The 24999-nt window shown below is 49.1% G+C and overlaps 2 protein-coding genes across 2 annotated transcripts in view; one reads left to right on the forward strand and one right to left on the reverse strand.

Moving 5' to 3' along the window:
- The window catches only part of RNF8 (ring finger protein 8), a 238876-nt gene that overhangs the window by 142646 nt on the left and 71231 nt on the right, over positions 1 to 24999 (forward strand). The window lies entirely within an intron of this gene.
- MDGA1 (MAM domain containing glycosylphosphatidylinositol anchor 1) overlaps positions 16693 to 24999 on the reverse strand; it is a 151537-nt gene continuing 143230 nt past the window's right edge. Inside the window, exons 15-17 of the mRNA XM_061365967.1 lie at positions 23676 to 23806; positions 22608 to 22716; positions 16693 to 20694 (exon numbers count right to left, since the gene is read on the reverse strand). Coding sequence (XP_061221951.1) covers positions 20603 to 20694; positions 22608 to 22716; positions 23676 to 23806 — 332 coding nt within the window. The 3' untranslated portion in view covers positions 16693 to 20602. The remainder of the gene's footprint in view (positions 20695 to 22607; positions 22717 to 23675; positions 23807 to 24999) is intronic.

Consider the following 24999-nt stretch of genomic DNA (forward strand, 5'->3'; position numbering starts at 1 on the left):
GGGCTTCATTCTTATCCCACAGTTTTAATCATCTGCTTCCAAGTGTGGGTAGGCAGCTGGACCAGTGTGGCACCACTCTTTTCCTCGAGAGAGACCATTCCTGGAGGATGGGTTAGCAGGAGTGTGAAGAACAAACCATTGATCCACATACTGCTCCCATGGATAGTCATGGAAGATCCAGCAATGCTACATGGCCCAGCTGGAGGGTCTATACCAGCATTTGCAGGTGCTCTAGGCATTGAGCCTGCTACTTTCATTATGTGTGCAGCAGGACTGATGAGTAGGGGAAATAAGTTTGAGGAAGGATCTCAGGAGCACATGACAAGCACCTAGGATTTGCTGACAATTGCTGAGCAAGTTGATGGAGTGCAGTGTTATTCTGAAAGATCTTTGACAGGTCATAAGACAACGATCTGTAAGACACCGGAATGTAATCTACAGAGCTATTGTACATAGACCTTTCATGGAAAACCCACACTATCTGTTCATACTCAAAGCACAGGGAAATCAAACAACAGGAGAAAATGAAAAAGGAATAAAAGAGTTTTGAAAGAAGAACTTTTTATTTGGCTGAAAATTGAAGTTGCTCTGGGCTCTCTGCACAGCATGCTCTGCAGGAAGTTTTCTCAGCAGCTTACGTGGCCATCTACAAAAATAGAGGCAGTGGAGCTCTGACCTGATCATTTTTCTGGGCAAAGTCCCCATGGATCTGATTAGATGTGAGCCTGGGACTGCCCTGGGAAAGACCTTCCCTCTCCTCAGTGCTGCATGGGAAGTGGCAGCAGAAACCACGGGGGACCTCATGGCTCACAGCTAGTTCAGTTCCTCCAATAGAGACTCTGAACACACTGAGGGGTGTGGAGCACTGGTTTAGGACCTGCTCTCCCCCTTGCATGGACACCTGCACATGCGCTTGCACGTGCACAAGTGCCAATGGTTTCCAAAGGCCTTTCAGTGATTTTTTACATGCCCAGCAAGCAGAAGTGGTTTTGTTCTGTCCCCCCATGCCCTTCCTCAAAGAACTGATTTTGGTGAGCACACTGCACCAGTTCATTGCTGTTCCTTTATGTCCTACTGTAAATGTGTTGACCATGGATCACAGCCCCGCTGGCCTTTTGGATGTGTTTGGGTTCACAGCACTACAGTCCCCAGGCACTGGTTGAAGCCCACTGGCCTTGCTGTGCTCACTCACTGGAGGTGCCCCAGGGAGGTGTTTAGGTGCTCAGCTGCTGTCAGCCCTCTGGATGCCTCCTCATGTCATACTGGGGCTATACCCCACAGGGCACATCATGAGAGATCACCTAGGCTGGGACACATGCGGTGAAGACATGGCGTGGTGAGGTCTGTCCATCCATGCCCTGCTGTAGCCCCCAGAGGAGGTGGCTTTTGTTCCATCTCATGCTCCATCAGCTGCTTCAGTGTCATCACCTGCAGCAGCACTGGTGCAAAGACAAAGCAATACCTCAGCAAGACCTCAGCTCTCCATGGGTGATCACTGCTCTTTTCTGGGCAGCTCAGCACACTGCTTTTGTACGTGCAAGGTGAGGGCAGCAGGTAGTATCCCTCCTTGCACTGCTAGTGGGTCCTGGTTTGGTTCATGAGAGCTTTGTGTTTTCTGGTACTTGGTTTGGAGCAATTGCCTCCAAAACTGCTTCCAAAACAGAAAATCCTCAGAACTACTCAGAAAGTTTTTACCAGGCTAGAAAAACTGATAAATGAAGCAAAGCTGACACAGGTTATTGAAGTATTGAAGCACACTAGACTTCAGCACCCCCTACTTGCAAGAGAAAGCCTCCAGTTAATGCAGATCACAAATTCATGAAGTGTTCCTTACGTGGTTAAAACTGCCCCCTCAGCGTGTTCTCCCCTTCATACACATTATAATTCCCCCCTCCAGTAACGTCTTGGAACTAGGGTAATCCCACTGCCCACACAGTATGGATCCACATCTCAAGGACTCCACCAGCCAGCAATACACCACTACTCTCCAAGGCTTGCTGTGGGGCAGGGGTGCCAGGAGAGTGAAGGTTGTTTCTGGGCAAAGAGTATGAAGCAAAGTTTAGGTCTCATGAAGCTGAGATTAAATGGTCTATTAGCTTGTGGAGCCAGTGAAGGATTTTTGAGCTTGGATACTCTGGAAGTCAGAAAAGGCACTTGGGAGAGCTGTGGGAAGGGCAGGCTTGTGCCTCTGGCAATACAGCCATGTAGAAATGTGTTTAACTGGATAAATTGAGTAAGATCATCTCAGTGTCACAGAATAAGTGCTCACATCCTAAAATGTTGCTTTCACTGTTGGTGACGCACACACTGAGATGAAGGACTGAATGATGGATTTGTAGCCTCCCAATTGCTCCTAACAAAGATCCCAGTACTGATCCACGCAGTGCCTGTTATCTGTTCTTGCATAAACAAGGGAATTCATTCTTCAGGGACTCTCAGTCTAGTTTCTTTCATTAAGAATAAATTAAACATTAAAAAAATGTAGGAGGAAATTAAAAGAAGTGTTTTTTTGATTGGAACACATTTCTGTAAAGCTCTGACTGGAATAAGCAGCATGCAGTGCAATGTATTTCAAATAGATAGAAATAATGCCCTAAATATACCAGGCTAATTAGATGTACTTTCTCTACAAACCCACAACTCTAATGTTCCTGTCTCACTGTAATTAAAGAAACATTTACCACGCATTGGAACTTTTAATTAGGTCTAACATCTAATAAAATTGGAGTAAACTAACAAATATTTTCTTTGTCATTGGGTAGCTTGTAATCAGTGTTTGGAGGTTTACCATTTCAGATAGCAGGCACCAAACAGTGTCTAAAGAGCTTGAGGAGACATTTGAGCATAACCTGGTAACCATTCTTCTTACCCTCATATAGACATGTTGAGAGACCCATTTCTCAGCCTTTTCCCTTTGGTATTTTAATTCTGCTGGGAAGGATTCACTCTGCAGGCTGTATTTGCACAACATTTGCTGGGCTGTGAAGTGAACTTTGGTCCCTGCTGGGTGCTGGGTGTGCGCCCCTTCCCCTTTGCAGCAGCCATCCAGAAACTAGACCAGCTCCTTGCACTCCTGCTGTAGTCATTGAAGGAAAAGGGGGTTTATTCCCTCCCAGATAGGTGTTTAAGAGAGGTGAGGTCAACCCACTGCCCAAGATTCCTCTCTTTCTCCATCAATACAGAGCACCTTGGTGGCCATCTCAGATTAAAATGTGGTAGTAGGGCAAAGCGAGTGGGGGAACTGAACCATGAAAGGAGTCAGAGATTTGGCATTCTCTTCAGAAGAAGAATGGGCAGGAGGGTGGGGTATGGGATATACCTTAAAGGAGCTACAGAGGAAGCAAGCAGAGAAGGTGGGAGGCACATGCACAGGGCAAAGGCTGGGGGAACACTCTCAGGAGAAAGAGGGTGTAACAGAGGATTTGATGCAATGAAGAAAACTGGAAGGATGGAGAAGACAAAGGCTTTCAGATTTGGCCAGGGAAATGGGGCTAGAACCCTTTGAAGGGGCAGGATGAAGCCAATGTGCTGCTAAAAAATGGGGACACAAGGAGCATGGAGAAAGGAAGATGGTAATACTTGCCTCAGTACAACTGGCAGGTGCCTCTATTTTTGGAAGAGAAGGCCATATATTTTGTGTGAAGTTTCCTGCATCTCGGGAATTACTTTAATGTAGCTTGAAGTACGAGTAAGTGGAATAAGTATGTGCCATTACTAGTAACAATAACAGCCCTGGAATACTGTCTACCCAAGGATCTCAAAGCACACCTTTTTATGACTTATTAATTGACTCTTTATGTTCCCAGAGAGGGAGAGGATTATAATGATCACTGACTTTATATGAGGTGAAAGAGAGGGTAAGTGGCTGAGCTGTGAATAGAGCTGTGACTGTTCTCTGACAGTATCAATTTCCCAAGTCATTGGCTGGGAAGGAAAATCCTGCAGCAGCTGCCAGGAAAAGCCTCTGGCATCTCATGGATGTGAAGCGGGTACCTGTCACACCTTCCTGCTTTGACTGTGGTGTGGAGAAGACAGACACTCAGGCACCCTGAAGGCAGACCCAAGCTGACTCAGCCTTGTGCTCTGGCTCCTGTGGCATGGATCCCAGTGCCATTCAGCTGCAGACCTGCAGATGTACATGGGTGAAACTCAGCTCTCTCCCCTCACTCCTGGCCACACAGGCTGGTTTCTTGCCTGTGGGCAATTAATGTGCCACACAAGGGCGGTTGTTCTGACCTGGGAGTGTGGAGAATATTTGGGGTCTTCTACCTCCGACTATAACTGCTGTTCATGTTGGCTCTTATGCTAACAGAACAAAGACTACAGGGTTGTGGCAGAGGTCCACACAGCCATAGGTCAGAGTGTAGACTATATGCTGTAGTGTTTGGGAATTTACATGGAAATTTGATAGAGAAACCTATCCCCACTTACATCTTTAAGAAGCCTACTAGGAACTTACCTGGGCACTACCAATGTGGTAGGCAACTTCCTAAAAGGCAGCTATGCACAGCTGTGGAGATGGTTGTCTCCAGATGCAGAGCAAAAACTTGAAATACTCATGTTGCAATGGGAAAGGGCCCAGTGCCTACTTGGACAGGATACAGTTAAGAGTCTTGGCCAAAGCCACTGAGGAAGCCTTTGGTAGCGGAGTGGTGCCTCTCCCTTGCCTTCGGACCCTTTCCACCAGCAAGACTCCCTCTTCCCCACTTGCTGTCTTTACTGGACCTGACTGAAGACAGACACCAGAAACACAGATCATAAGAGCCAAGCTCCTGAAGATGTCTCACCAGTGGCAGCAGCAGTCTCAGCCCATCCTGGGGGCAGAAGGTGGCCTTGTGTCTGCCTACACTGCCTGGTTCCATCTCTCAAACATGCACTGGATAAAATGAAAAGCCTGAGCTTGCCTTCTGCAGCTGAGGAGGGGCTGAGGGAGCTGCGTGGCAGCACTGAGAGTTATTGCGATGGTATTCATGCAGCATGTTGCTATGAATCGATATCTCACCATAATTACCTCATTTGCCCATTTTTCAAATTAGATAACAGGGCTGAATGCTTGACCAGACCATCCCTCATCCATTTACATTTCCTCCTCTCCCGGGCAGAGGAGGGGAGTGCCTCTTCTATTATTTAACAAGTCTTGGGGTGAATGAGGTTACCCCCTGAAAGCTCAAGTCTCCTTTTGCCTCTCATGCCTGAACATTGTCATGAAAAGGTGGGAGGCCAGGCCAGACTGCCTGCTCAGCAAGGACAGGGGCTGTTTGTCCAGGCTGGCTGTGTGCTGAGACCAGAGGCGGAAGGGAATGAGCTCACGCTCCGTTCAGACACTGACATTTCCATGGGGCAGGGCTCATCCATCATGATCTGGTGGCTGAGGAGAGCTGTTAACCGTGTCGAGCTGGCTGGCTGGCTCCTCACTGCAGCCAGGGCTTGCTCCCCTGGGAGCCCAGGACCCACTGCATCCCGGGGGGGGCAGTGTGTGGGGTGGTCTGGGGGAGAACTCAGCCCCCTGAGCAAGGAATGGGAAGGAGGAGAGGAGAGCCCCACCACGACTCAGTGTTTGGGGAACACAGAGCATGCATTTGTAGGGGCAGTGGTCCTCTTTCACCCCCCGTGGCCAGCACTGGGGAAGGGATTTTTACACCTTTGTGCCTGCTGTTTTCATCACAGAAGACAGGCAGACTCCCCCCAGCACATTCCCTGCCTGCATGAGTGCTCATGGTCTACACCACAGGCTGACATGCATCCACCTCTTACCTCAGGGGTCCATTCCTGGATGGATCTATCACACCCCCTCATTGCTGTGGCAGGGGCTTTTCTGTTTCTATAGCTCAACAAAGCATTCATTCATTCATGCTCATCTGGGTGGCCACTTGGCTTCTGTGAAAATGGTACTTGCTCAAAATAAGAAGTTCTTGCAGCTTTCTGTGTGCAGTCCTCCTAAGCCAGCGTCCAGGGCAGTACCTATTGCCAGGTATTACAAGCAAAGCAAATGCCTTGTCTCATTATGTCTCATCAGCTCCTGCTGCTCTGGGGATGCCCCTGTGCCTTTCCTCTGCTTGCTCTCCCCTGTGAGAAGCAAAGGACCTCACCTTTGTCAGTACTAGATAACGAAGAATTAGAGTCATTAAATCTGCAGAGGGGAGGGCAGGAGGGGCACCAGCTGCTGAAGGTGTTTCAGGCACAGGCAGCAATGCAGCTTGGATCAGAGATGGGGGAACTCTGTTGAGCCTCTCCCTTGCTGTCAGTCAGTGCAAGAGGTTAGCCTTGCCTCCAAGGAGCCAGGAGACCTCGGAGCAGCTCTCAAAACCACAAGCAGACTCTTTGGAGACTAATTGGGGTCTTTCACCTCCTTTTAGCTGCTTCTGAGTGATGTCCTCTGGAGTGCAAACAGGAGAGTAGGTTCTTAGTTTGCCAGAGACCATAAGTCAGCAGGGCCTCCTTGCCCTGGAGCCCAAAGGATAATAGAAAAATGGAGCTGTGACATGGCCGAGTCAGCATGGGTTTAAGAAAGGCAGGTCCTGCTTGACTAATCTGATCTTCTATGACAAGGTGACTCAGTGGATGCGGGAAAGGCTGTGGCTGTTGTCTACCTAGACTTTAGTGAAACCTTTGGCACTGTTTCCCACAGAGTTCTCCTGGAGAACCTGTCTGCTCATAGCTTGCATGTTCACTTGTTCACTGGGTAAAAACTGGCTGGAGGGCAAAGCCAAAATGTGATGGTGAGTGGAGTTAAACCCAGTTAGCGGCTGGTCACAAGTGGTGTTCCCCAGGGCTCAGCACTGGGGCCAGCTCTGTTTAATGCCTTTACCAATGATCTGGGTGAGAGGATAGAGTGCATCCTCAGTAAGTTTGTAGATGACACCAAGTTGGGTGGGAGTGTTGAACTGCTGGAGGATAGGAAGGCTCTGCAGAGGGATCTGGACCAGGTGGATCAATGGGCTGTGGACAGCGGTATGAGGTTCAGCAAGGTGAAGTGCCAGGTCCATTTGAGCCACAACAAACCCATACAATGCTACAGGCTTGGGGAAGAGTGGTTGGAAAAGAATCTGGGGGTGCTAATCAATGGAGCTGAACATGAACATGAGCAGCTTGTGCCCAGGCATCTAAGAAGGCCAATGGCAACCTGGACTATATCAGATAGAGTGTGGCCAACAGGACCAGGGCAGTGATCATCCCCCTGTACTCAGCACTGGTGAGGCTGTACCTCGAAACCTGTGCTCAGGTCCGGGCCCCTCACTACAAGAGAGACATTGAGGTGCTGGAGCAAGTCCAGAGAAAGGCAACGAATCTGGTGAAGGGTCTGGAGCACAAGTGTGATGAGGAAAGGCTGAGGGACTGGAGGGGGTTATTCTGGGGAAGAGAAGGCTCAGGGGGTACCTTGTCACTCTCTCCAACTACCCGAAAGAAGCCTGTAAGGGGCCACCTGCTTCTTCTGTACCTTCTCCTCTAGTGGGAACACGTGTGGGGAGCATTTATGGATGTGGGGGGTGCTGGCATTTTGACAGTATGCTGCAGAGGAGGAACAGGTATATCCACATGGAAAAGCACCCCTTACCCCTGCTGCTGCAGGGTGCTGATGGTGACTTCCATCAAAAGGTAACAGAAGGTGTTCTGTGACAATGGAAGGGGCAGGGTTGTCCAGAGGTTTCCTCCAGGAAAGGTGCCTCCTCCAGTAGAGAGGAGTAAGGGATGGGGCTGTTCTGAAGAGGCGCTGTGGACTGCACCAGAAAACACTGCACGATGAGGTTGAATGGCAGTTGGTTATGAGCCCCGGGGAGGGGGGGCAGCAGGATTCAGGCTCAGTTATTAAGACCATAAATCATGGAGACAGTCATGGGGAAGTCTGATGCGGCGGGTGCGTGCAGCCAGGACTGCCAGGAGGGAGAAGCGCTGGGCATGGGAGGCACATGGCTTCTCCACATAGCGTTATTTTAAGAATTTTTCATTTTTATGGCGATGCTGTCAGTTTTCTCAGAAGAAGGGACCAAATGATTTCAGGTTCCCTGATTCCCTGAAGGCCTAGGCATGAATTCCAAGTTGTTCCTAATTAAGAGGAACAGATGGGGAGCGGGGCTGAAACAGCATTGGCAGGGGGTGCAGGGCAAGATCAAGAGGCAGGGACAGAGTCAGGGTGAGGAACTGAATCACTGCAGGAGGAGGAGGGTGTTTCAGAAGGAGGAGCCCATGTCTGGGGCAGGGAATGGCCGGGATTGGGGATGACAATGATTTCACTGTCAAAAGCAGGAGACATTTTCTTGATGAAAGGGGAAAGCCAATCTGTAGCACTGTCTGCAGTGAAAGATGGAGTTGTTTGAGGTAGCTGGGAGTGAGGCTGTGCAAAGCCAGCTGAGCTGAAGCCCTTCACCTTGGGCAGACCACACAGTGTTGCTGGCTTCTCTGCTGTCTAGTGCCCAAACACTGTGGTTTGTAGTCGGCTCTGGTATCTCTATGCTATGCTGTAGATGTGATGCTTGAATATCTGGAGGGTATAACAGGCAGATCCTTGCCCATTTGCAGCTGTTCAAGCTTCCTGTATCATCTTATGAGCCTTCCCTTTCTGTTTTGATGCTGGGTCTCTCTGAAACATCTAGGTCAAGGAGAGGTGAACAGTCACTCCAAGCTGTGCAGTCAGTGCACCTGCACTTGGTTCAGGGGGAGGCACTGCTGGGCTCAGGACAACTGCCTGGCTCTGGCTTGGCTCTGGCTCTCACTCAGAACATGAGGCACAGCTGGAGCTGCACAGAAGACATACAGCAAGCTTTAGACACCGTTCAAGTACTGAGAGCTCTGGGCCTGTCGCTTCTCAAGGCGATGTAAAGTCATTAGCTAATTAATCCGCGTTCCCTCTCCATGCAGGGAGGAGTACCAGCTCTGAGCCAGACCCGAGGTGTGGGAGCAGGCAGTGATCTTGCCTTACACTTGTGGATGATGAGGTAGTGGAGCTGGTGCGGAGGGCTTCAGCATCCTGCACCCTTGCTGCAGCAGGGGACAGGGCAGCGAGCCCAGGGTTCCAGACTGTCATCTCCAATCAAGAGTCCCTAGGGCAGCAAAGAGGATCAAGACTCAGTTGTGAGAAGCTGAAGGGAGTCAAGCTGGCTGTCCCATGCAAGGTGGGACAGTGCTGTTGGCAGGTCATGGAGGGAGGTGGGTTTTCCAGAGATCAGAGATCCAGTGGGAGCAAAAAGCCAGGAGCAGGTCTGTAGCTGGCATCAGCACAGGGCTATTGCTGGTAGAAAAGGGCTGAGGGAGGGAGGCATGGATAGTCAGAGCCCTCATGGGGGTGGATGTGTGATGGGGCTTAAGGGACCACATGATGGAAGAGCATGACAGCATGTGTGGGGAAAGGCAGGTGGAGGTAGGTGCCCCTCCATCAACAGATACCTAAGCATAATCTAATTCAACACATCTTCCCCTTCTCCTGCATACCAAGCTGGTGGACAATGCTTTCCCAGCCAGACTCGTGAGTTGGCTCTGCTCTGGGGCTCACAGGGGCTGGCACATGGATGCTGCTGCAGTGGACTGTAGTTACAGCCTCTATCTCTAAATCTTCTCTGCTTTTTAGGTCACTTTGTTCTGCTTATAAATCCTGGCCTTGTTGTACAAGCAATAAATCTTCCTCTCTAGTCAGCACCATTTATTTTTTTCCTCAGGTCTTGTAAAAATAACAGGGTCAGAATGTTTAAAATCCAGATTGTTGCATTTTCTGCAGTTTTGGCTCATAATAAGTATTCTCTTCCTCTCTGGGAAACTGACTCATGGCCAGACAGGGTCCCTGAACTTGAAGGGGAAGAGAAATGAGGAAAAAGGGATCCAAAGGATGTGCTGAAATGATTTCCCACTCATATAGCCCCCCACATGTTCACAATCCCATGCATTGTGTGTAGCACACCTAGTGCACCTATGTGCCCTCAGCCTTGCCCTCCCGGCTCTCACACACCTACTGCCTTGCTGCCTTGCACAGATCAGAGCTGCATCTCCCCCCTCCATCCTTGACCCTCATATCCATCCCCAGATACCTGGCACGGAACCACGTAAGTGGCTCCTATATACCTCCTTGCCAAGCAGAACTGTTCTCCCAAACCCAGTCCCTACCATCCCAGCTTGGTGCTCTGTGGCTTTCCACCCTCCCCAGTGCCATGAGTGCCTTCTCAGCCACATCTTTACCCAGCTGTGCTGGTCACCCTTTTCTGCAAGATGCTGCTGGGTCCCTTCTGCAGCATTTCCTCTGCTGCCATCCCAGGGACAGGAAGAGACTCTCTAACAGTTGGGTTCATGTGTCGGTGCAGTGCAGCAGGAAATAGCCTCTGCTAAGCACCAGGCACCAGGGTAGCCCTGCACGGGCTCATGAACCTACCAACAGGTTGTGTGATGGTGCAAAGCCAACCCTCCCACGCTCAACCAGCCTGGGGCCTGCAGAAGTGCAATGAAGCATCCCTGTGCATCCGCATTACGGTCCTCTCCTTAATGACTGTACATGTAGTGTTCCTGCAGGTTTCAAGTGAAGGGCTGTACTCACTTGAGCATGCAGTCAATACTCCTTTCGATCTTCATCACTCACTGTCTGGCTCCAGGCTTTATTTATTGCACAGCATCAAATCACCGAGCCAAAGACAAAAACGGCTCGCTCCCTTGTGGCCTTTTTGGTGGGCATTCCCAGGGATCCAGCTTTAACAAAAGTAGCATTGTTTCTACCTTTAGAGATGATACTGCTGCCTGCAGTGCAGGCAGGAGGGGCTGAGCTGTAGCTGCCATACAATCGACAGTACAGAGCACCTTCCAGGGGCAGCCTGGACCGCAGTCTGTTTTCTAACCTGCTGGCACATCCTCTTCTCCTTCAGGCAAGAATTGCAGCATAAAGTTCAGGAATGTATTTGTAGGTTGTGAGAACGACTGCGGATGGGGTGTAAAGCATAGACACAAACTTAAGAGTAAGTATGGTTTATCAGACTTAATTCTCAGCGGTGGTGCCCTGCATTTGGGGTCTGTATAATTTTATAGCTGAAACACATTGAAAGATGAGAGTGCAAAGCAGACCCTAATGTTGGGACACCTAGATCAGGTGGAATTAACAATTAATGACAAAAGCACGAAGTAACAAGACAAAAGATCAGTGGCTGGAGCAGACTCCAACTCTCTGGGTGATACTTACTAACTTTACATGTTTCATCCTTCTCTGTGTGCTCTGTGTGCCTCATTTACCCCCAGCCTGTGCAGGAACAAATCCTGCTTTCCTGCCCAGCCTCAGAGTTGTTCTGGCCTGTGTGCTGGTGGAGTGGGGCCCTGAGGAGAAGTCATGGCAGAGCTGGGACTTTGTGTTTCAACATGCGCATGACAGGGGTGAGCTGAACCTGTGCAGTAGTGACAAAGATGAACACCATGTGCATGCATATATATGTGTATATGTATGTACATAGATGTATTTGTTTAATACTTCCCATTTTTAAGACCTGAATCTCCACAGTAATTCCAGTATCTGTCTTCCTCCAGACTCCCACCTGGAGCAGTTACTTTTCATTATAAGGAAGAATAAAGGAAGCGTTTACTAGTCATGGTTACTTCCATAGGTGTGTAGAACCAGCTATCAGCTTTTCCAGTGGGTTTCACAACTGCTCGCTGCAAGGGAGGCACAGGAAGCAGAAATGCTGGATTGACTTAGAGGACCCTTCTGCATTACTTTGAGCCCTATCCTAAACTTTCTCCAGGCAGCCCAAGTTGCCACTGACTCAGCATTACTGACACCAGCCAAAGTGGGGGCTATGGCTGTGGCCTGTGTGATCTACTGGGCCACAGTCACAGCAGGTACCTGGGTGCTGTTTAATGTTTTGTGGGGCTTCAGCCAACAGTTGCAGCATGTGGCATGTAAACATGAAACTGTTTTTGACTCTCACATCAGTTCTCTTAAGTGTTGCTCTAACCACAGTGCTGGGATGAGGCAATTTTTACTTAGGCTTTAGCTAAGCAGCCCTGCAGATGTCACGGCACAAAGAAGACACCTTCACCCAAGAACATCTTAGGCGTCACAAGGGCCATGGGGGCATTCCCTATTCCCTGATGGGTCTGTGGAGTAGCTCAACCAATGCTGCAGACCCAAGGGTGGAGGGGAGTACTAGGACAAGGGGACCTGACACCACACTGACAGCCCACAGCTGCTGGCTTGTTTCATACCCACTAGTTTTGGAGCTGCTGCCCTATCCTTGAGGAAGAGGTCAAGATCAAGGGACAGAAGAGGACCAGCTTTGCTTAGTGGCAGCAGGAGCCAGCAAGCTCAGTAGCTGGGGTGGTAAGGAGAGGTTTGGGAAAGGCGATAGTAGTGCTGCGTAAGGGCACATTCAGGGTAGGGCTCTATGCCACCCACCCCCTGCTCCCTTCACAAGGCTCCCCCAGCACCAGATGCCCGAAACCCTCATGTGCCATATCCTATGTCCAGCCCCTCTGGTGAGGTCTGAGCAAAACTGAGAAGTCTTCCTTGGGGACTTAACCAGACATTTTGGTAACCCAAGGCTCAAACACTGGCACGTACCCCAGTGTTAGGCAGCCAAATGAGCTCCTCCCTGCCCCAACCACTGTGAGCACAAGCTGCCGGCTGCACCTTGTCACCCCGACCCGACACAGAGGGACACGCAGGCTCACCCACTGGAGTACTGCAGCTTTATTTGAATGAAACAATCCACGCTGAGAGTCTACAGGGCACATGGGGGGTGTGTCGGGGGGGGAGTGGGGTGGATGAAGCAGTGCTTATGAAACATCTCACCCTGTTTAAAAGGTTCAGTTCAGTCCCTTTGTGTTTTGTGCTTTTAACACCATGGACAGCTTGGTGGTGTGATGGCGAGAGGGTCCCAGCTCTGCTTGATGATGGTGATAGCACCCTATGAGATGTGGAGCGGGGATGAGGATATGATGGGGAATGGGTCTTTCTGCCAGGGTCTCCACCCAGGATACCGGTGGAAAAAGAAACAAGAGACACCAGAGGACCCCCCCCCATTCTCCACAGTATCCCCAAATACACAAAGTCTATATGTAGCTCTTTTTGGGGAGTGTTTCTAAACACTTCTGTCAGGTCAATGTATACTTTTTACTGGCCTTGGTGACCTGGAGAAGCATGAGGGTGATGTAGTCCCACTGGCACTGGATCCCACTGAAGTGGCTCACCACTGGGCCTGAGCTGGTTCTCCCTGCCCCTCGCAAGCTGAGGATGGGATTTTGATGTGATCCTCTTCTATGGGATCCAGGGTTGAAGTCTGCTGCTGATCTCTCCAGTCTGGAAGTTAAACACTTGGTGAGGTTAAGTACAGAGCTGGGGGATGGAGTGAGGAAGAGTGTGGGAAACACTGACTCTCGCTTCTGGCCAAAGGCAGGAGGTGCCAGAGCTGTTTCCCCGTGACACAAGTAGATCCTGGGTGATGGTCCCTTTCCTCCACTATGTGCACTGCAGTACGGGCAGGATGGTTCTGCCTGGGAGAAAAAAACCTAAGCAAAACCACACTGACACCAGATTTTCCATCTCATCTAGACATTAGAGATTGTCTCCATGCTGTCAGGCAAGGGATGTGATCAAAACCACAAAGCACAGCCACGTATCTGTAGCATCCACAGCTTTTGGGTATGTCCTGAGAGATGAATGCATGCTCTGGAGCTCTCTGGGGTGAGATGGTAAGTCTAGAAGATCCCAAGAACTGGGAAAACAGGCCAAGCTCATCTAATTTGAAAGCACTGACACTAAGCAACTCTACCCAGTGCTAATGCTACCAGTTACATCAGTGCACCAAGAAGCTGGGGATGGACAGCACAGAAGGACAAACATCAAGGTTTGATGAGAGGAAAAGGTCTCCTCCATCAAACTCCGAGGGAGTGTTTTTGTCCCAGGATGTTACATATGAAGGCCTCCAGGAAACAACCAGATAAATTCACAGGAAAGCTCTTTTGCTCCCATTCTGTAAATACCAGCATGGTGGATGCTGCTGCCTATAGGAAATTCCTAAATACTGCCCCCAGTCAATGCTTGTGGAATTTCAAACAGAAAATGAAATCGGGTTTCTCCTCTCACAGCTCAGGTGCTGCCTGAGCTGACGATGCTGCTACAGCCTCTCCCAGCTCTTTATGCTCTCTTTATTTATAGCCATAGCTGGTTCTGGGGAACAAGACTCAGTGAGACAAGATACACCAAATCCCCCACCTTGAAGGGTGTTCCGGGTTGGAATGTGGATAGTGGGAAAAGGCAAACGTGTGGACTGGTTGGAGATGTGTCCAAAAGGTGCTTTCAAGTGCTGTCTCCTCCCTGCTGCATCGCTGGCAGCTGTAACACACACAGCCCCCTTAGTTTTCTGATCCCTTTACAAGCTGTTAAGATAAACACCTTTGAGGGCTGGACCTACACAGTGCAAGCAACACCCAGGGCAGTTTCATCTCAGTGCCACAGTGTATGTCACAGTCACCAAAAGAAAACCAGTTGGTCCCTGCCCACTGAGGCTGCAATGAAGGGGGGAAATGGGGCTGCACTCAGTTTTAGGTGGTTTGGGCTCAGCCTGGCTAACCTGCTGTTGATCTCTGGGCCTCTCCCCTTTTGAGGACGGATGCTTGATGGCAAAGCAACTGATCATGTATCTTATACCAAACGTAGGGTTGAGGTGTCAGGCACAAACCTCAGCCAAAATTAAACAGAGTGGCACTGCCCTTCCATGGGCAAGAGGTGTCCTGGACAGCTCCCTGCCAGATGCAACCCCTTCCTCTCTGGAAAAGCAGGTGGGATGAAGGTGTCTCTGGGATGGCCTGCGGTACTCCTGAGAATATTTAAGGCCTCTAGGGCACAAGTGGCCATCTGGTTTGATGTGACCATACCAGGCTGTCAGTGGCCATTGGAAGACCCCAGAAACCCCCTGTGGTGGGCTAGGTGGTGGCAATGAGACAAACTGGCATGTGTCTTACTCCAAAGGGAAGTACTGAAAACCAGTCATTTGGGATGCTGAGTGTACTGGGGCTATTCAGCTCCCTGCTGGAAACCACCAGCTGCCAGTCATGAACATGGAGTGTAAATTGGGTCCTGTTAAAAGTCAATTTCCAGAGCTCTCCAGCACTTACTTTTCTGCAAATGTCTTTTGTCTGCATTAAATACCTTCCCAGGCTTAGCAGGATGAGCAGCTATCAGTGATGGCAACACCTGGCTTCTCCTGCAGCCTGCACAGGGTCCTGCTGCTGCATGCCTGTTGTCTCTACAAACAGGGCTGCACCCACACTGAGGACATCCTGAAAAACACAACGTGTCAGGGCAGTTCAATGGAAAAAGAGAGAGGGACTGAAGCTGGTCTCTGCCAAAGCCCAGAGTGTGAAATGGCTTCTCTTTTGCACAGGAGATAGAATGCAGTTTCTCATCCTCACTAAAACCAGGATCCTGCCCCCTGGGTGCGAGAGCTGGGTGTTACTGTGCTACTGTGTCCCACTGCACCCAGCTCAAAGCACAGAGCCCACAGTGATGTGTCCCTCCATGCTGTTACAAGGCTGCCCAAAGGCACCCAGAAGGCAAATGGGTGCTGTAGCATTTCCAGGGAAAGATGGATATATGCATGGCTCCCAAAGACAAAGGAGACTGAACCAGCAACATCCTGAAGCAGCAACTCTCTGAACTCTCTGCTTTAAGGAAAAAGTTTGTCTCTTTCAGTGAGGTGACACCATTTAACCCATCTAGGAGGGAAAGGTGCTTCATTCCTTTGCCACCGCCTGGGGCAGCTGGGGTCCTTTGGGGCAGAGTGAAGGACCCCCTGGCTTTTCCTGCAGGTGGAACTCCCTGCCTCAGCCTCACTGAGAGCTGGGGGGGAGCAGTGTTTGCTCCTGCCAGGGCCTTGCACAGGACTTCTTCACACTGGAGACAGGGCTGTGGGAAGTGATGGCATGATGGAGGGATGCTTCTCCCACCAGTGCTGCTTGCTGCTCCTAGTGACTGTCCCTCCCAGGCTGAGAAGCACAGCACACCAACCCAAAAGCAGTGTGCTTTTCCTGACACAGAGTGATAGGGGTGGGCTGAGGAGGAGAAATCCAGACACTGCTCTCCCTTTGATATTAAAGCATTTTCATGTCATTCTGAATAATGCACCCACAGGACTTCATATAGAAATTAAATTTCTGTACTTCGAATAGCAATAGGGAATAAACCACAATTTGTATCGTATTTACTACACTCATTCATACATCTATAAATTATTTCTGCAAGAAATTTACCAGCCTAAACATCTGACTCTCCCCTCTTTCTTTTCCCTGATTACCACTCTATTTCTTTCCAGAAGAAAGCTACTTCCCAGAAGAAGGGCTCCATATCACTGCTGCCACAGCTGCTTTCCAGGCAGCTCTGCTGGGGCAGCTCTGCATGCATGCTAATCACAACACTTAACTTGAGGAGTTTCCAAACCGTTTGTGCACTACATGAGGTTTTTCATACAGATGAAATACTTTTTCACTCCCGTACGGCTGGGAAGAGTTGCACTCGGGCGTTCCAAATTACTTAACTCCAGATCAAATGAAACATATTAGCTCCGTTGCTTTCCAGCGGCTGATCTATGTGGAAGAAAAGAAGTCTATTACTGGTACCAGGCAGGAGCCGCTTTTCAGAGCAAGGGGGAGGAACTGATGTTCACATGGTTAAAAGCCATGGATTAAAGTCCTGCTGATGACCTGTTATTTGGACTTGCATTGAACTGTGGAAAATTATAATTAAAAAAGTATATATTTCAGAATACAATGAACTACAAAAAGAGCTTTCAAATGGAAGTTTCTTTGTAAGCCCAACTTGTAACTACACAGTAGCGGTCACTCCTTCTAATATCTACAACTTATACCCAGGAGCCTGCACACTCACATATTTTCTGGTTTATACCCTGAAAAAAAAAGAAAGAAAATGAGTATATATTGGCTAACACCCACAGAGCATTCTTCCTAATGTATTTCTACAACTACCAAGCAGAAGTCTCCTTGTAAATAAAAGCAGTCTCTTAAATTTATATTGCACTTTTCTTCTGCAGTGACTTTCATACTATGTACAGGAATAATCTCCACCATCACTGAAATGCAGCCACTTCTGGAGTGGAATAAAGCAGCAATTTGACAGGCACAGAACAACATAAAACATCAGGAAGAGAAATCTAATGTTGGGACTGCAACAGATATTTAAGAAGACAGTATGTAATTAAGTTCAAGGATCATAATTTAGCCAGAACATTGTGAAAAGTGTGAGGGGATCTTTAATTACAAGGGGTAAGGAGCATGGCTTTGTATCTCACCTGGGATTCATTACCACTGCAAGGAGAATTGCCCCATCAAGAATAGGGTAGTAAACCACAAATACAACTGTCCTCAGAGAGGAGGAACACTGTCTCTCCCCCATCATTGCACAATTTCTCATCCTTGCTGCTCAAGTGCCTCTTTCCTCTGCTACACTCTCTTAGCACATCTGCCAGGGAAATGAGGTCCTTCCTTTTGTCCTCAGCACTTCTGAGAAGCTGAGGCACTTGGATTAATGACTTCCCCCCAAACTTATCACCAGCTGCTTTCCAGCCAGAGATAAAGGAGTAGAGGTCTAAGCAGGAAGGGGCTCCCTGAGACTTTACTGAAGCTGATGGGCCCATGCCTGACACCAGGAAAATTCTTCACCTCTGGCTGGGGCTGTCTGCTTGTTCTCATCTGCCCTGGACCCAACTGTCCCTGTGCCATGGGTTGGCTTAGTGAGGCACTTACATCCTTCCTTGCAGGAGCTGGCAGCAGGGCACGGACACCCTCCCTGCAGGTGTCCCTTTCTGAAAATGTGGTGCCCCCTGGCTGATGCTTCCTTCACAGATAATGTTTTGTCTGTGATCCTGAACCTTCAGGCTGCACCTCCCCGGCCCCACAGTCCCTCTGCTGTCCACTGAACATCAACAAAACATGCTTATACAAGCCTGGCTAAGCAGCCAGTAGAAGCAAAGCCACAAGGGTCTCTGCCTCAGAGCCTAGAAGGTGAAATGGTTGCCCTGGATTATCTCTTACTGATGGGGAAATGTTCCTATCTCCACCTTCTGCCCTAGAATCAGCAACGTAGCACAAATGTTTTGCCACTGACAGATCAGGAGCTATCATGAAGCATCCACGGTCTCATGGAAAGCACCATTTCTCCTAGGAATGAAAAGTAGACTCTTCAGGAGTGGGGTGATGATTTTTGGCCTATAACAAACATACAGAAAAGGACAGAACTGAAAGAACTCAGCTAAAAGATGGTGGTGGCACTGGCTGCCCATGAAAATGGCAACAGACAGGCAGCAAGAAGCAGAATTGTTGCTGACACTCAGCATCCCACAATGCTGCCTGGCCCTGGGACGCAGCTCCAGGTCTCCTGGTCAAATATGCAGTGTGATTGAGGTCTGGGTTCTGGAGGAAGGGGTGGAGACAAAAAGACACAGTCCTCATCCTTAGAAGTGAAGAAAAGCAATAGGAGCAAGGGAGAACTCTATCACTCCCTCTCACTGTCTTGCGAGGCCTCCTGTGAAGGAGGTCCGCTTTTCCCTCAGAGTTGATGCCCTTTCTCTCTTCAGTGATGTCTGGGGAGCATTAGTGCAGATGAATGCCCTTCCAGGAGCTGGACAGTGATGGGTTTCAAGACTTCAAACTGGATGTCTTGGGAATTAAATAAGAGCTTTCCTCCCCCATCAGTAGAAGAAATGGGGCAACAGCTGTTGCTGGAAGCTGAGCAATGCAGGGGACAGCTAATACATTCAGGTGCTTTTAGACACAATTGGCTCAGAGAAGCTAATACATTAATCAAAATGGTTAAGGAGCCATGGGTACTGGGGGTTCTGTTGAGTGAAAGAGCTAGCTCATCCTGTAGCTGTGGTTCCCCAGGTATGGAGTTTGGATGGGCTGTCCTTTAGGGGGAAGAACCCCACTTACTGAACTGCCAGAGTGGCTAGTAAACCCCAATTCACAGTCCTGTGGGGCTGACTCTGCCCTGTGCATGGAGGTAATTCATGCCCAGAGCTGCTCCCCGTTGCAACAAGGCTATCACAGCTCGCATTTGGCCTGTGCAGGGCAGTCCCTTCTCCCGCGGGGTTCATCTGGACCTGAGGAGGTCAGGCCAGACCTGCTGCAAGTCTGCAGCAGAGAGAGACACCAGCTTTAACCTTTCATGATGCCAACAGGGAAAAATTGTTTTTCCCTCATTCCTGTTCCCCTGTTTTTCAGTTCAGCAGAAGCCTCTCTTTTGGGTCAACCTTCCTGCCTCCATCCTTCCTGCCTCCAGCTTTCAGCTCCTCTACCCACTGCTTTGGCAGTGGAAGCTGAGTGCCTGCGAGGCTGCAGGTGCTGACAAAATCCAGCCACCTTTTCCCTGAGCAGCAATGCTGTTGCCACACTTTGCCCACCCTGCAGCTAATGCACTGTGTGTGCAAAAAGGCCTCAGAAGGTGAGAGGACAGTATTGGAACTGCCTGCACTGATGGCCATGGGCACAGGACTTGCTGTCTGGCTGAAGGTTTAGGTGCCTGACTCTTCCCATAATTCAAAGCGCTTGAGATGGGAGAAGTTAAGCAATGGAATAAAAGACCAAAATAAACAGGTAACAAAAGACAGGCAGAGAAGCAATCCTGGGCTTAGGGCTGAGGTGACTGTCATCCCAACATTCACAAGGGGAAGCCAATGTGGAATGTTCCCCTCTTCCCATCCCACGCTGCCCCATCCCTCAGCCCAACAGAGACACATTTCTGTCTGCAGCTCAGATCTGCTCTCATAGTTTCTCCACCCAGCAAGAGTACTGAGATGGAGTAAGAGACACTCAGAGGCCAGCGCTGCAGCCGGATCCAGCCGGAACTTCTCCACCACTCAGCATGGTCCGTGTGATGAGTCCCTTCCTGCTCCATCTTCTTCAGGTTGGTGGGTGAGAAACACGGAGCGGCGGTGAAAGGCCAAAGCAAACCACAGAGGGGGCAATTAAACACGAGAGCCTGGTAGATGAGGATGGATGGCAACATGGAAGCACATGTGGTGCGAGGCAAGATGCTCTGGCCACCAGCACCAGGGGCGGCTGCTGCCCCACGGTCAAGGCTGGCAGTGGGGCAGCCCAAGCCAGTGGTAAAGCATGGGGAGACAAGGGGAATGCTGCGGTGTATCATCCACTAAGCGGTGGGCTCTGCAGTAAAGAAGGTAACTGTTCTGGTAGAAATTTGTGCTTTAATATATTTTTGTTTGTTTGTTTAAAACAAGTTCCCACTTCCCTGAGGAAGCCCTGTCTGACATTCCCAAGGAAACATGGGGGTGTTTGTTTTCCTCCTTCATTTGTTCTTCACATTTCTTCATTCCTATTTTTTGTCTTTCCTTCTTTTCTGTGTATTTCTGTTTCTTCTCTCTCACTTTTGCGCACGTGCTTTTAAAAAACATTTGTCTTTATTTCTGTATTTTGTTCTAGACACTGTGACTTTCTCAAGGAGTGCTCCAGTTCTGACCCAGATCCCTTCGCATGGTCATGCCTGTCAAGTCTTTGGTAACATATGGACACTTTGGTGTGCCAGTGAGGAGGGGAGGAAGAGGAGCAGAGGTGGCTGAGTAGGAAAGGAGCAGGAATGTCTTGGTCTGAAGACAGGAGCGCTCTCTTGCCATCATCTGAGCAGCACATAAAGGAAGAAAGTCAATGGGCCACAAAGACAAGAGCTGTGCAGGGCCGGGGCACCGCTTCCTGGAAGAGCAACCGCTGCCAGTCGAGAAGAGAGAAAAAGAATTAGTGATGGGACGGATCCAAAGCTCATCAAACAAGTCAGCACAGAGCAGTGTCTACCTCTCCTCCCACCCTGAACCACAGAGCACCTCCCAGATATACTGAAAGATCTTTTTTTCCAGCCTTCCCTGGACATTCTCAAGGATTCCTAAAACTATTTCTCTTCCAGCTCGGGAGAAAAGGTTGAGTCTTGGTTACTTTTGCAATCTAACCCTCCTTTCTTTCCCAGAAGATTCAACTTGAGTCAAACAAAAGGTTCTTGCTTGTAACAAAAGGTTACAACATGGCCATCCTAGGCTGAAACAGATCTTTACCTAAACCTGAAATTTCAAACTTCTGACTTTTTTTTGATATTTTGTTTTCCCCTTCATCTTTGGAGTTAAGAAAGTTGATAAAAATTCTTCCACAAGGCTCTTTCTTTCAAAAATAAATAGGGCAAATTGAACCTTGCTCAGAAGTGCCTGTCTGGCTCTGGTTTTCATACTCTGAACACCTGGTGTCCTGCCCACCTGAGGCATGTTATTGAGGGCACAGGCAGGACCACGGCATGAGGCACACCAGTGATTTCTGCCCAAGGACTAATGCCTAGATACTGCTATGCACCTTGCTGTGGCTTCAACCTATGGTGCACCTCAGTGAGGGTGGGATTATCTCTGGTTCTTCAATGCCTACACCAGGATGATGTGGGTGGACTGGAAAGGGGCAGGTGGGATTTAGCTTAAGCATCTGCCCTGATTTTGGATAGGATACAATTAATTCTCTTCCTAGTAGCTGGTGCAGTGCTGTGATTTGGCTCTAGTCTATGAACAATGCTGATAACACACTGATGTTTTAGTTGTTGCTAAGTAGCACTTACCCTGACCACGGATTTTTCAGTCTCATGTTCTGCCAGTGAGGAGGGCATGAGAAGCCAGGAGGGAGCACAGCCAGAACACCCGACTCAAACTATCCAAAGGGGTATCCCATACCACATCACATCATGCCCAGTATGTGAATGGGGGGAGTCACCCTGAAGGGACTGATCGCTGCTCAGGTTGGGCTGGGTATTGGTCAGTGGTTGGTACGCAATTATATTGTGCATCATTGTTGTTTATTGTTTCTTTTTTCCTTTTCCCTTTCATTTCATATTCTCTCACCTTGTTATTGCCCTTTTCAATAGTAGTAGTAGTATTATATTGTGCTTTAGTTATTAAACTGTTTGAATTTCAACCTGCTGGTTTTACATTCTTCTGGTTCTCCTTCTTCTCTCAGGAGGCGAGAAGAGGGTGTGAGCAAGTGGCTGCATGGTGCTAGTTACTGGCTGGGTCTAAACCATGTCACACTCACTGTCAGGATTGGAAAGGAAGTGATATACATCTCGGGTAGCTTACTACCATCTTTCATGGGCAATACCCTGCCTGGCTGTGTCTCCCTGCTCAGAGCGCAATGTGAAGAACTCCAGCCCTCCGCAGCTCCAGGCCCCAAAAGGCAGTTTTTTTCCTGGATAAGGACTGACTCAAGGCCAGTAGAGCCTGCAGAAGGTCCTTCCCTTCTGAAAGTTCCCATTCCTAGGGTTTCCAGGAAATGAGACACTACAGAAACCTTCAGCTGATGTTGGGTTGGGGATGACACCTCCAACCTAATGAATGTGTGCAGACTTCAGCACTCTGGTGTCTGGCAGCACAGTCCCTACAAGATCTGGTTGCTTCTCTCAGCTCTTCCTAATTCACAACTGTAAAGAGCAAGTTTAAGGGTCTGACACCCCTCTGCTGATTTCTGCTGATGGAATCAGTGTTCTTTCTGAGTCCCACCAATACGTCAATGTGCTCTGAAATTAGCTGGCATCCCCAGCATGTGTTCATGTATGCACTCCCACCCACTTGGTTCCTCTGAGGCATGCACACTCTCACCCTTATTCGGTCCAATTGGCTTCCTTGGGCAGTCCCCCTTTTTCAGAGTGACATCATCGATGGCAATGTCCCCCTCATAGCTTGTGCCCCGGACACCTTCGAAGATGATCTGCAAGCAGAGCATGGGACAGACCCCAGTGTGAGGCTGCTGTTGTGGAGGACCTTTCTTGTGCTGTGGGGCTCTGCAGAGGTGAGCAGGGCACAGACCAGGTCTTACCAGGTCCCCGAGTTTATGATTCTTTCCTGTTTCTCCAGTACTCATAGGATCTGAAGAGATGGACCCCACTGCGTACAGGACCAACCCCTGTGTGCTGAGTGTGGAGTAATAAATGCGCATGTAGAGCTGTGCTGTATTAAGGGTGCTGCACTAACTAACCAACCAGTACTGAACAGCGCTTGCAAGAGTTACTATATTATTATTATTATTTTAAAATACCCAGAAGCATGCTGGGCATTTTGCCACAGTGCTACAGCTTAGCAGCTTGCACAGGCCCAGCTCTCACAAACAGCCCTCCAACAGCAAAGTAGCATGTTGGGCAAGAACATCAGCAATAAAACATCCAGGAATGAAGCAGCCCACTTCCTGAGTACACATAAGGCTCTTGATGAGCAGACACAGACTGCCACATTCATATTCACAAGGTGTCCTACAGTCCTAAACCAGGATGATAACGGGGGTGTGCTCTTTCAGCACATAATAGAAGAAACTTCTAATGCTCAAAGTCACTTTGCACCAACAGGCCAGCACCAACAGAGCTGTCACACAGACCTGGTGCCAGAAGGAGCTCTTTGACAAGCAGTTTCCAGACCAGCAATAATCATAAAATTTATAGTGCCAAACTGATGCTTCCACATAACAACGTTGAGTGGCTTCAGCGAGAAGTGGATTTGATTTATATGCATCCACCAAGCTTTTACCTTGCCCCAGTGACTCTGGGGATGGAGAGCTCCCAGCGTCCAACCAGCCCCTGTGCCATGAAGCAGATCTCTGCTGGGAAGTCTCCTACAGTCCATGGCACATGGACAGGACAGGCAGCAGGTGGCTCCTTGGCTGTGGACCTGACTTACCTGGAAGGGCCCGGGTGGGTTGATGGGCACGTGTGCTTGCTGCCACATGTTCCCTCTGTTCCCACTGAGTGACCAGACCTGGGTGTCGATGGCTCGCTTGTTCCGCACACGAACCAGCAGGTTCAAGGAGCCTGTAAGAGAGGAACCAGGCACTGGTGTGCGCAACCCTACCTACTGGGCTGGCGCAGCTCTGGGGATCAGAAACAGCCTGCAGAGCCCCAGCAGTATCCTCTGCAGGGAGACAGCTTTCTCCTGGGTTGATGGGCAAGTGCCACTGGCAATGCTTCATCTATCTGGGCTACCCAAAGGAGGACAAAGACCCAGATGAACATAGAGAAGACAGGACAAGGAAGAAGCAGTCTGTAGCATGGCTGGATTGGCACAAGAAGGGGGTGGCAGAAATGTTAGCTGTGAGTGACCTCCAGAAGCATCCCATCCAACCACCTGCTTGAAGCTGTCTCCAGCTCTACATGAGTTTGGCTTTGCCTAGTCACATCTTGAAATCTCCTGAGGAAATCAATGCTGGGGGGCACTGCCTGTACCGCACTGCCTGTATCATCCCAGCCCCACGTTTTCAGAGGGACACAACCCTCTGAATCAACACTGACTTCCAAGTTCCTTCAAGCAAAGCCAACTCCCGAAAGGTTTTGTTTGCCATTAAACCAAAACCAAAACCAATAAATCTCAAAGTATTTCCAGTTCTCACTTTGAAAACAGTGTCACAGCCCCCTACCCTCCACCCGCAAATGAAACTATCTCAATTTGTCTTCCTGCAGCATCTTCTTAGCTGGCTTTTTATTTATTTATTTGTTTGTTTCAGTGAAAAGCCATTTTTAATCATTCACTCATGGTTAAAACACTTTTTTCTCCTTTTTTTTTTTTTTTCCCAATTCAGCTGGTGAACCAAAAAATCAATCAATCAATGACAATTCTAGTCATGCTGTCACTCATCAGTGTTTCTGGTCTCCATAGACAGACATATTACATCTGAGAGGAGAGAGACAATAATAACCCTTACTTATATGTCCATAGTCTGTCTGCACCTGGGATACTGCATTCTGCCCAGGTATGCCCTACTGAGAGGCAGAAATGAGGGGTCAGGAGAAGAGGCAGGGGAAGAGACTTTCCTGTATAACCTCCCTTCTACATGATCTCCTGAAATTCCTGGCACATCACTGTGTGAAGGACAGGGACCTGGAAGTATCCCCATCAAGTACCTGGCTGTCAGAAAGTTAGAGATACATCACAGTGAGTTCAGAGGTGCGTGATAAAGATGATGAAATGTTTAGATTCTGAATGGCTGACTTACAATAAAAGGTTAAAA

Source organism: Neopsephotus bourkii, unplaced genomic scaffold (genome assembly GCF_033783945.1).
Source record: "Neopsephotus bourkii isolate Nb327-2 ecotype Australia unplaced genomic scaffold, CSIRO-AGI_Nbou_v1 NB_1292, whole genome shotgun sequence".
NCBI lineage: Eukaryota > Metazoa > Chordata > Aves > Psittaciformes > Psittacidae > Neopsephotus > Neopsephotus bourkii.